This window comes from Pogona vitticeps, chromosome 5 (assembly GCF_051106095.1).
Source record: "Pogona vitticeps strain Pit_001003342236 chromosome 5, PviZW2.1, whole genome shotgun sequence".
Taxonomy (NCBI): Eukaryota; Metazoa; Chordata; class Lepidosauria; order Squamata; family Agamidae; genus Pogona; species Pogona vitticeps.
Window position 1 is genome coordinate 49,430,228 of NC_135787.1, and position 12,898 is coordinate 49,443,125.

Sequence of the window (12,898 nt, forward strand, 5' to 3'; positions counted from 1 at the left end):
CTTAATTCCGGCTTGGGTTTCTTCCAGTCCAGCCTTCCGGATGATGTATTCTGCATGTAAGTTAAATAAGCTGGGGGACAATATACAGCTTTGCCGTACTCCTTTCCCAATTTTGAACCACTCAGTTGTTCCATGACCAGTTCTAACTGTTGCTTCCTGTCCCACATATAGGTTTCTCAGGAGACAGATAAAGTGATCAGGCACTCCCATTTCTTTAAGAACTTGCCATAGTTTGCTGTGGTCCACACAGTCAAAGGCTTTTGCATAGTCAATGAAGCAGAAGTAGATATTTTTCTGGAACTCTCTGGCTTTCTCCATAATCTAGCGCAAGTTAGCAATTTGGTCTCGAGTTCCTCTGCCTCTTCGGAATCCAGCTTGTACTTCTGGGAGTTCTCGGTCCACATACTGCTGAAGCCTACCTTGCAGGATTTTGAGCATAACCTTGCTAGCGTGCGAAATGAGTGCAATTGTACGGTAGTTGAAGCATTCTTTGGCACTGCCTTTCTTTGGGATTGGGATGTAGACTGATCTTTTCCAATCCTCTGGCCACTGTTGAGTTTTCCAAACTTGCTGGCATATTGAATGCAGCACCTTAACAGCATCATCTTTCAAGATTTTAAATAGTTCAACTGGAATGCCATCACCTCCACTGGCCTTGTTGTTAGCCAGGCTTTCTAAGGCCCACTTGACTTCGCTCTCCAGGATGTCTGGCTCAAGGTCAGCAACTACATTGTCTGGGTTGTCCGGGATATCCAAATCTTTCTGATATAATTCCTCTGTGTATTCTTGCCACCTCTTCTTGACGTCTTCTGCTTCTGTTAGGTCCCTCCCATTTTTGTCTTTTATCATGTTCATCTTTGCGCAAAATGTTCCTCTAATATGTCCAATTTTCCTGAACAGATCTCTGGTCTTTCCTTTTCTGTTATCTTCCTCTATTTCTTTGCATTGTTCATTTAAGAAGGCCCTCTTGTCTCTCCTTGCTATTCTTTGGAAGTCTGCATTCAAGTTTCTGTAACTTTCCCTATCTCCCTTGCATTTTGCTTCCCTTCTCCTCTCTGCTATTTCTAAGGCTTCGTTGGACAGCCACTTTGCTTTCTTGCATTTCCTTTTCTTTGGGATGGTTTTCGTTGCTGCCTCCTGGACAATGTTACGAGCCTCTATCCAAAGTTCTTCAGGCACTCTGTCCACCAAATCTAGTTCCTTAAATCTGTTCTTTACTTCCACTGTGTATTCATAAGGGATTTGGTTTAGATTATACCTGAGTGGCCCAGTGGTTTTTCCTAATCTCTTCAGTCTAAGCTTGAATTTTGCTATGAGAAGCTGATGATCAGAACCGCAGTCAGCTCCAGGTCTTGTTTTTGCTGACTGTACAGAGCTTCTCCATCTTTGGCTGCAGAGAATATAATCAATCTGATTTCGATATTTCCCATCTGGTGATTTCCATGTATAGAGTCGCCTCTTGTGTTGTTGGAAAAGAGTGTTTGTGATGACCAGCTTATTCTCTTGACAAAACTCTATTAGCCTTTGTCCTGCTTCGTTCTGAACTCCAAGGCCAAACTTCCCTGTTGTTCCTTTTATCTCTTGGCTCCGTTCCTAATATTATCATTTGTATAGCTCTGATGGTGTTATTTCTGAGATCTGCAACTGCTTATAGTACTGTGTGAAATTTCTAGATATTGTTCCCGTAGTCCCAATGACTACAGGGACCACTGAAGTGTTTTTCATCCACAAACAAGATGTTTTGATTGCCAGGTCTCTGTATTTTGTTAGCTTTTCCAGTTTGTTATTTTCAACTCTGGCCTGCCTGAGAATTGCAATGTCAACGAAGCAGAGCTTCTTGTCCCCCCTCCACCTTTGACTGCTAGTGAACAGAGTGTGTGCCTTCCACTGAATTCCTATGCTTGCCATTTTTAGATATTCACATAATGGTTAAACACATCCCAGTCTTTGTTTCAAAATCTCAATATAGATGTCCTTTCATGGCATCTCCAGAGACAAACACTGAGCTTCTACAATGCTACAGCATTAAGTTTTCTTGGGAGACTGGCACGCCATGAAAGCAACATTCATTGTTTCATGATGGCTTCCAGTCTAAGGTCCTATATGCCCTACAAATGAAATTAAAAGTCCTGATGATGACTTTTAGGCTTAAAGTGCTGGGGACCTGGTCGTTTGCTGTACCACTTGCACGCATATAAATTTGCTCAGGCCAGAAGATCAACACAGTGAGCAATGCACTGCTCACAGACCCAATGCTCCTGTAGATGCAATCTAATTGGCAGTGGGAGTATGGGGCACTTTGGTGGTGTGCCACCCCCCACAAGTTTGGAACTCCTTCCTTTAAGGAATGATTAGCAACCTACTCATTTTGTTTTTGTATGGTCCCAAGGGCATGTTCATGTTGTGTAGAAAGTATTATTGTTTTGTTTCAATTGTTTATGATTGCATGATAATATGTAATAATATATAATAGCTGGTTTTATACTGTTTTAGTATTAATTTTAGAGCAGATATATAAAGTTTTGTGGGTTTAATGACTAGATATTACAGTACTCAAATGTATTATTAGTATATAAATATAATTCTGTTTTGCTTTGAGAAGATTTTTAATCTTTACAGATTGCACAAGTGTCTTGAATAAATTAAAAATAAATAAATCACCATATTTCTTCCTCCTGGCTTTACTAATTTACCTCATTAGCCCAGTTATTTCTTCTTGCTCTTTACTTTCAACTCTTCTATTAACAGATTCTTGATCTCAGAGAACCCGAAGTCTAACATTTACAAATTGCTCTACCAATTAAAATTTTCTTTTTTGATGATTAGAATGCATTGCCGGCATGGATTATTTTATGGAGGTTAAGGACTATTGTGATCCTGCACAAAAAGCAGACAACAGTGGAAAGCTGAAATAGCAGTGCTTATTAAGTCCTCTAATATATGGGCTGAAGTCCTCACACTTCACGTAGTAGAGTAGGCCCACTGAATGAGGAGGGATTTGATTAATCAACTCCATAAGCTCCGGTTGGAGCAGAAGCGAGGAGGTGTTGGTGGTGTCACCGCCATGTCTCTTGTGATACCAGAGAAGTTCTGCATGTTCACAATACCAACATTGATGGGCGGTGGAAGATTGCCTTCACCATCACAGCTATCAAGGGTGTGGGCAGGCGTTATGCCCATGTGGTGCTAAGGAAAGTGGACATCAACCTGACCAAGAGGGCTAGCAAGCTCACAGAAGATGAGGTGGAGTGTATGATCACCATCATGCAGAACCCCCGGCAGTACAAGATCCCAGACTGGTTCCTCAACAGGCAGAAGGATGTCAAGGACAGAAAGTACAGCCAGGTCTTGGCCAACGGCCTAGACAACAAGCTCCATGAGGACTTGAAGCCCCTGAAGAAGATCCATGCCCATCACAGCCTCCGAGACTTCTGGGACCTCTTAGTCCACGGCAGATGTGGCAGAACCGTGGGGGTTTCAAAGAAGAAGTAGATTGTTCATATGGAAATTAAAGTGCCATTTTCATTTCCCCCCCCAAAAAAAAACCTCCTTCTTATTTATTTATTTATTTATTTATTTATTTATTTATTTATTTATTTATTTATTTGATTTTTACCCTGCCCCTCTAGACCATGTCTAATCGGGGCAGCTTACAAAATAAAACAGAACAGTATAAAATATATATAAAATCATAAAATTACAATTACAATTTCAATTTAAAACAATTAATTTAAAGAGAGGATTACCAAGATGGAATAGCAAAGAAAAGAAAAAAGGAGAAAGACTTAATTGACTGGAGGGAAGGCCTGCTTGAATAACCAAGTTTTTAACTGGCTTTTAAAAACACCCAGCGAGGGTGCTAGCCGAATTTCTGTTGGAAGGGTGTTCCACAGCCGAGGAGCCACCGCCGAGAAGGCCCGGTTTCTTGTTTTTTCCTTCCGGGCCTCTCTCGGCATCAGACCCCTCAGCTGCCCCTGCTGGCTATGGCGGGTGATTCGGGTAGATCTGGGTGGGAGAAGACATTCTGCCAAATATTGAGGTCCCAAACTGTTTAGGGCTTTATAAGTGATCATTAGCACTTTGAAGTCAACGCGGAAGCGGATGGGCAACCAGTGCAAAGCAGCCAGAGTGGGGGAGATACGATGGTGTTTTCTCACCCCACTAAGGAGCCTGGCTGCTGCATTCTGGACCATCTGAAGTTTCCGCGTCAGCCTCAAAGGCAGCCCCACGTAGAGTGTGTTACAATGGTCTAATCTCGAGATTACGAGCGCATGGACTAGAGTAGTGAGGGCCCCCCGATCAAGATATGGTCGCAGCTGGGCAATCCGCCATAGATGAAAATAGGCGGAGCGGACCACGGACGCCACCTGGGTTTCCATGGTAAGCGCCGGGTCCAGATGTATTCCCAAGCTGCGGACCTCACTCTTTGCGGCAAGGGTCATCCCTCCAAAGGAGAGGGAGTCACCTATGCTGCTGACGGAAGGGCCACCCACCCTCAAGACCTCTGTCTTGTCCGGGTTCAGCCTCAATCCATTTGACTGCATCCATTCCAGTACAGTCTCCAGGCAGCACTGGAGGGATCGGACGGCATCCACTGAAGTTGGTGTAAAGGAGATGTAGAGCTGTGTGTCATCAGCGTACTGATGACACAATGCCCCACACCCCCTGATGACCCCGCCCAGCGGCCTCATATAGATATTAAACAGCATTGGGGAGATGATCGACCCCTGTGGAATCCCACAATAGAGATTCCACAGGGCCAAGACCCTCTCCCCAAGCTGTACTCTCTGGGGGCGGTGCTCCAGGAAGGAGTGGAGCCAGGCAAGTGCCAGGCCACCGACTCCCAACTCGGAGAGCATCCCCAGGAGGATACCGTGGTCGACGGTATCAAAGGCAGCTGAGATGCCGAGGAGGACCAACAAGGACATGTTGCCCCCATCGGCCTCCCTCAACAGGTCATCCAACAGTGCGACCAGTGCACTGAGATGAGCCCAGAGCATTGGTTTCGTCCAAGAGCGCCTGAAGCTGATCTACCACCACTCTCTCAACCACTTTGCTGAGGAAGGAAACATTGGCGACGGGCCTATAATTGCCAATTTCTTCCACTGCCAAATTTGGTTTTTCCTAATGGGCCTAATGAGTGTCCCCTTGAGGGCGAGGGGGACCTTGCCCTCCTGGAGAGACCCATTAATTATTGCAGTGGCCCATTCAGTTGTTACCGGCCTGGCTGCTTTGATTAGCCAGGCCGGGCAAGGGTCGAGAGAAGAGGTGGTGGCCCGACAGTGATCAAGCGCCTTGCCTACCAAATCTGGTGTTACAGGCTGAAAGGAGTCGAGAATAACCGGGCAGGACGGTTATTTGAATCCATTGATTCAAATGTTAAAGTAAGTAACAACTAGACTTACTTTAAATGTTTTTTTAAAATATTTTTTAAATTGTTTTTAATCTTTGGTTTAACACTGACTAATGTTTGATTATTTTAAATATTGTATTTATATAGTACTTTAACCCTGTTAACATTTTATATTTTTAATTGTTGTGAGCTATCTTGGGTCAATTATGGGGAAAAAGCATTATAGATAGATATAATTTGTAAGCTATTTTTCTCCTGATAAGGGGACCCAAGGTGGCTCACAATACTAAAAAGAATAGAATTAAAAAGAAATATTTTTTTAAAAAAATAAACTATACCCTAGTTAAAATACAATTGAATAATTAAAAGCAAGCAAACATTTAAAACTACCTTAACTCCAAGAAGGATAGATTGATAGATAGATTGATAGATAGATCAATAGATTGATTAATCGATCGATAGACAGACAGACAGACAGACAGACAGACTCATTTGAATCAATTGAACTTATGAAGAAGTTGACCCACTAAATCCTCAGTGATTCAGTGGAGCTACTGTAGTGTGACTTACTATGCTTTGCAACAGGATTTCAGCCATTGTATTGTGTCCAAATCCTCTGCACATGCTACCCCATTAATGCTGTCTCACACATCTCATTGGGAAGGATTGGCACTCTATATTATTATTATATTCTTCACTTGAGTAGATAATTGTGTGAATTATTCTCCTGATTATCTCTAACTAGACATGGGGACGAATTAAAACATGAATCGCGATATTACTCTAAAATTGCTGCTTCACTAATTACTCACCCCTTCATATTCATGGGTTCCAGAGACCCCCCACAAATATGAAGGGATGAATATTTCTTCATTTTTATTCATCCTCCATATGAAGAGGGGAGGGGAAGCCAACCCATGACTTTTCCATTCTGTCACTGACCGCCGATCATCTGAGCACTGGGCCACTAGGCAGACACCCAACCCCACAGCCTACCCCATCCCCTTCCTTCCCTTACCTTAGCCACCCCTGGCCCCACCAAAAACCCCTTACGATTATCATCTCAGCCGCTGCTGAGGCCTTCATTAAGCCTTTGCAGCCATAGCCTGTAGAAAGGGAAATTGGCTGCTCTTTGCAAATATGGCAGCTGCAGCTTCATTTAGGGTAGGGACGCTGCAGCTGCCATCTTTGCAAAGGGCAGCCTGAATTCCCTTAGCCCACCAGCAGCCCATCTGGATATGGTGTCTGCCATGTTTTTTTTTAAAGGCTTCAACAATCAGCATGGCAGTGGGGTGGCAGTGGGGTGGCAGCGGGAGGGTGGGGCAGGGGTGTGTTTTTTTTAGTAAACCACCCACGTAGCAATGAATAAATTCATTATTTGTCGGTTCATAGGGGCAACTTTGTGCTTCATGAATCATCAACTTTTGATGACTCACAAATCAGGAGAACTCACCAAAATGGTGAGTCGTCCCCATCTCTATCCCTAACATCTGATATTTCAAGTGTACTGTGGCAGCATGTGCTGAAAATACAGATACCTAGACCTCTTGTTGTTGAAGTCTTTTTCTGTATTACCTTATTTGTGGCAAATTCTATAGTGGTGTGTGTGTTTTTCTGTGTATGTGTGGCCTGAGAATCAAGTATGAGTGATCCATGACTAAAGCAATCAACTACATCAAAGAGGGCAAAGTATCTAACAGATGAAGAATTTCAAAAAGTAAGATGTTTCTCCACAAAATCACTATGGGTGACAACACTAGACCCTTTACATAGGGAGCTTTAAGACAAGAATAATGACTACATAGTTCTGGTCAATGCATCTGGGTATTGTACTGCTGGGAAAGGTGCAAACAGAGCAATCAAAATGACCACCCAGCTAAAACAACTCTTTTGTGAGGACAAAGGTCTTTTAGCTTGTACAGACTGTGACTAGATGGGGGCATGCTAGAAATATATAAAATCATGCATGGGGTGGAGAAAGTGGCTAGGAAAAGGGTTTTTTTCTTATTCTCTGTGACAGATACTGGGGTCATCCAATGAAACTAAATGTTGTAAGATTCTGGACATTAATGTTAACAGGAAGTACTTCTTCACAGAATAACTAGTCTGTGGAATTTGTCAGTGAAAATATAAGGATGGCCACTAACATGGGGAGCTTTTAAAACAAGATAGGGAAAATATATGAATGCTATAGCTCTCAATAGCTATTAGTCATGATAGCTTCACATGGGGGAAGGGTAACTTCAGTGGGTTAAGGGGGCAATTTCCTTTGTTGGGGGGAAAAGACTGCTAAAAATTGCCCATGCAATGAAAAAAGTGACATCAGATATTTATTTATTTATTTATTTAACACCCATCTAGTGTAAGCACTACTCTGGGTGGTTCACATTCAGATAAAAAAAATCTCCCAATCCCTACCCCTAAACAAAAAAAAGTGCTTAAAAGGCACATTTACATGAATACAATTCAAGAAAACCCATATGGTGAGAGCTGGAGAGAACTGAAATTTAGATATCATGGGTCAAAAAAATATTCAGCACAGAGGAAGGATGTTCTTAAAGGCTTGTTTGTAGAGCTCTGTTTGAGACCAGCTTTCTAAACATTAAGAAGGGGGGCTGGGACCTCCAAAAGTAGATTGTTCCAAAAAGCTACAGCCACAACCAAGAAGGCCCATTTCCCTTGGAAAGTGTATGTATGACCTCTTTAAAAGATGACATGAAAGGTCTGGAGTGGTGTCTCTTGTTGAGGGAGGAAAATCTGAGCACTGACAAAAAGAAAAAAAATCACCTAGGGCTACATATAGACCCAAGATCACATTTTCATGCCTACCTTTACTTTAAGGGTTGTACTACATGCCCCAGAATCACAGGATGTAAGCCTGGAAATACCAGGGAACATGAGTTGGAGAGTGCTTTTACGCTTCCTAATATGGCATCTGTTTGGCCATTACATGAACAGAATATTGGAGCGTTCGGCCTGATTTTTCCTTGTTTTTGTTCTTTGTTTATCAACTGCCAAACCTGAAACTCAGCCCACAGTTTTGCCTGAACTCCAATTTTCAGATGCCATGCAGTGAATGGTGTGGTACAGATGTGCTCAACACCAATCTGTGTAGGTAATGATTGGCACCATCATATGAATATATGATGCACAGCTTCATCTTTGATATGCCAGCTCATTTATGTAAAATCTCCCCATTGGATAGTACCTGCCCCCTTTTTCTCTCTATTTGTTTGAGTTTCATAAGTTGGTTTGTGTTTACAGATTAGTCCCTTTAGAATCTGATAATGATATCCCTTCAGTGGATATTTATTACTGATTACCAGACAGAAATGAGTGAAGCAGCACTTGCTGCCAACCTGCTTAAAATGAAAATCAATAAGGAGAATGAAAAGCAAAACGAAAGATCAATAGTGCCTGAGAAAATTTCACAGGAAGCTAAGGCTATTTTTTCCCCCACAGGAGAACAGCCAGTAAAGATAATAATGACATGGTGTTCTGTCAGTAGTCACAAGGATCCATTGCACTTTGTCTTTCTCCTACTGCTAGTGCTGGCCTAAATTGGCTGTGGGTGCCAGCATTGGCATGCAACATTGGCAATGAGGACAGAAGCTTTGAGACATCACAACCGTTGTGGTGCATTTCTGGAAGAGCATAGGAAGGTGAGGGAGCATGGATTCTGTGAAAGTGAAAGAACTAAAGGAAGAACCAATGGAAGGGGAGAGAAAAAAAGAAGGAATGGAGAGGAGAACCTAAAGAAAGGGTGTGGGAAGACTGCCCAAACTAGGACAAACAAAGGCCTCATACAGGTGAGAAGAAGAATGGATGAAGAGGACAAAAAAAAACAAAAAACAAAGTCACACCAGAAAAAAAAGGGCCAAGAGCCAGAAATTGGAAGGAATTTGGAGATGGAAGAACAGATAAGGAGGGAATTTGAAAAGGAACTGTTGAGAACAGTGGGGAAGAAACAGGAATACAGATGAAGCAAGAGAGTTCTTGCAGCTTCCTTCAAGACTTTGGGCTCATAGTTCAGGAGCTTCAGAGCGTGCATTGAAGGCGTGGGAGAAGTTACAGATAAAGTGCCCTTTACAAACCTCCTGCTTCAGGAAGTCATGAAAGTGATTTCTTTGCAATGATTGATGCTGGGTCAATCACTACATCAGGAGGCAAAGTGAGAGAGCCAGAAAATGTGGGTGCTGTGAAAAGGCACCATATTCTTAGTTACGTTAGTGTATTCTTGTTTTTACTGCTAAAGAGTGGGAAATGAGCTTCTCAGATTGTCTGCTTCATGTGACATGACTCAGTTTGAATACTATGCATGTTGAATTCGGGATAGTTGTGTCCTTTTCCTGTTGTGGTTCATGACTTCTATATGATGAGGCGTTTGGAATGAAAGCAGCCATTCACCCCAGTGTATGTTGGGATGAGCAACAGGCTCAGCTGTTGGTCAGATTTATGACCCCTTTGAGGCCCACACAAGGTGAATTCTTTGATAGTGGGCATCCCAGTTGTTGACTTTCCACACACAGGCAGGCTAGGTGGTTCAATGAATTGCACAGCAGAGGTTTAGCACCAAGATCTATTTTGGGCAGGGTGTCCACACTGACATTTTGTTCTAAGGCCAAAGGTTGTGCTGAGAGCACATGAGGTTTTTAGGATTAGGAAAATGATTGAGGGTTGGTCTAAGGAAAAGGAGGTGGCAGTTGACACTAGGACTCCTTTTTTTGCACACCACTATGTCCCAGCTCACATGCTTATGAGTAGATTTATGCAGATATTAATTTAAAGTAAGCATTTTCAAGCAGCTACATGAGTGGCATTTTTGTGCACTCTGAGTTAGTGAATTTATGGAAGCCTCCAGGTATGAAGTATTTGGCTGTGCCTTCTGTGTGGATGATGTAAGTTTTACTAAGTCAAGGTTGAGGCCTTACATTCAGAAGTCTAAAACTGATCAGCTGGGGAAGGGCACAGCTACCAATTCTGGAAGATGTGCTGGCCAGACACCTAAATGTCAGGGGGAGAGAGTGAAGATTCCTGTTTAGGCATGCTGACAAGTATCCCCTTCCTCAATATCAATTTTGGAAGGCTATTAAAAATGTGCCAGAGGCTTTCGGTTTGGCAGGTGGAGATTTGGAACACTTTTGTTCAATACAGGAGTGGCATCAACAGTGACAGCCATAGGTTATACCTGAGAGGCTATTATAGGTATAGGGCAATGGTCATCCCAAAAATACAAGTCCTAGGTATGGTCACTCATGGAGTAAGAAGTTCAGTTGCTGTAGTTGTGTACTTTTTCTTACAGGTTTGATGTTGCCACTTAAGAGGCTTTTGGATTTTGATATGTGATATGCGGACACAGTTTCATTTTTTGGGAAGTCAAGCATGTATGGAGAAATGCATGGTGCCACACTTGGGATTGTGAGCCACAGGCACAATTGAATGGAGAGGTTGAAGGGGTATGCTGTGAGACAATCTGTTGCCTGAGGTCTTCATGGGTGCTGTGGATCTTCCCCTTGGTCCACCTGAGGGTAATGACTTGGGCCAATGGAAAGGCAAGTCATTTACCCCAGAAGTGGTTGCTGATTTTCAGATGATCAAGCAGATGTGGCCTGGGATGCAGTTAGTTTGGTTGGCTCTATTCTCTTATGCGTGGAGAGGAACCCAAAGTGCATGCATTAGGCATGGTGGGATGTCAACTCTGAGTTGGAAAAGGCCATACTGGTGAGCAGGATAATGTCATTCTCAACTAGATATAGTGATGGAGTGCACAGAACTTTATAGAAAGGATGGGGTACCTCTATCAGTAATAGATGATTGTATATATTTACATGACTTGCATCAGGGTCTCAAAGCCATGATGCACGGTTTTGGTGCGGGGCAAGGAGCTTACAAATGTTCCCTCTAATTTTCAGCCCTGCTGTGTGGGAGGCTCACCCCTTGTGTGTGCATATATTACTTATGCCTTGCCTCTTTATTAGGTAATAAAAATGAGGCTGTATCAGTATGCAGTTCTTGCAGCAGCACTGGGGATGAATATTTAAGACTTTTCTACTAACACCAATTTTCTGATAAAACTGGAGGAACTGGTATCTTTAGGACAATATCTATCAGAACAATGGCATGGGGAAAAGAGATTAAAACAATAACATTTCTTCAGAGCCAGGGTCTTCAATCTTGATCAGATTCAACACACTGTTATCACCACCACCAGTAATGTTATCAAACTATCCTTTCTTTTTTAAAGTAGGAGCTTTGGCAGCCCTTTATCACTTTCAACCCGTTCTTCACAAACTACTGGCCCAGTAGATGAAGAAAACAAAGAGGTCACAGTCCTCCCCAATATTGTGAGATAGATTTTATTTTCCCTTACCATGTCTTAATTATTGTTACTGAGTAAGGACAAATAATATGTTTTTAAGTTTGCATGAACACATGACAGTTAGCACATTTAATGCAAATTAGTATTCTCTTTGGTGATATGTAAGGCCATCCACACAAAATCCAATCATTTTCCTGCTATGCAATCATTTTTTACTGTTTCACTATTGCTGTTACCTGCTTATAAAAATAGCTATAAAGCAACATCCATTAAACTGGTGATGAATGCTGTGGCACTGTCTCTGAAATTGTAAATTTGGACCAACAGAAATATTGGTGCTCTAAGAGGAATGTCTTTGTTATGCAGGAGAAATGTCAACAGGAATGTGTTGAAGAGTTGTCCCAAGATTCTTTTAATCTCCTGGATGTCTTCTTTCTATGATTTTAATATAATAGTGCTGATTACTCTAGAGATTCTACAAAATATGGGGCTGGATAACATTAATCTCACCCTGGTGATGTTTAAAGTACATGCTTCCTTTTTTAGTAGGTCCTGCTCCTGTTAGCTTTGAGAATATTGATGGGATCCAAAATTGTGGCAGGATATTTCCACAATGTGAAGCAACAGCAGGAGCAGCTACCCTCAGCATTTGGTAATTTAGGAGTAAAATGGCAGCTGCCATAGAAATCTTCAAACTATTGTGATTAAAGAAAGTTAGATATACTATATTTGGACCTTAGAAATGGGGAGGGTCTGTAACAGTCGGGAAGACCTGTTGTAGACTGGAAGTAAATCTCTTTTTGAGAATACGACCTTGTACGCCCCCCAAAAAAAGTTCCCATGTATGTTATCTTTATTCCATTCCTTTCCATAAATGTTTCAAGTTACAAATGTGATGAGAGTTAAGTACTTCACAAAACCTTAAGAAAATAAAATGCTAATGTATCACATTTGGAATGTTACTACTCAACCAGATCAACCAAGATCCAAACTGCTATCATGTCTGAAACAGCAGCTTGGCACAGCAGGAAGCTTTCAAAAGCAGCTGGTGAAATGGTCCATGCTATCATTTTTCCCCCTAAATCCCACTTTCCATGACAATGTCTCTGCCTATTATTGCTTTTTTTGTCAGCAAGATGTGTGATGTTGGCTGAAATCCTTTATGTACTGGGAAGGAGCCTATTTGCTTATTGCTGAGCAGATAAAGATGTTTTTAGGTGAACACT

At 42.1% G+C, this 12,898-nt stretch overlaps 1 protein-coding gene and 1 pseudogene across 1 annotated transcript in view; one reads left to right on the top strand and one right to left on the bottom strand.

Annotated features, from left to right (window-relative positions):
• LOC144583214 (uncharacterized) overlaps window positions 1–2,194 on the bottom strand; it is a 386,279-nt gene extending 384,085 nt beyond the window's left edge. The window contains exons 1-2 of the mRNA XM_078376657.1: window positions 2,165–2,194; window positions 631–1,593 (exon numbers count right to left, since the gene is read on the bottom strand). Of these exons, the coding sequence (XP_078232783.1) occupies window positions 631–1,593; window positions 2,165–2,194 (993 nt within the window). The remainder of the gene's footprint in view (window positions 1–630; window positions 1,594–2,164) is intronic.
• A 58-nt stretch (window positions 2,195–2,252) lies between these two features.
• LOC144583215 (small ribosomal subunit protein uS13 pseudogene) lies at window positions 2,253–3,492 on the top strand (annotated as a pseudogene).
• The last annotated feature ends 9,406 nt before the right edge of the window (window positions 3,493–12,898 follow it).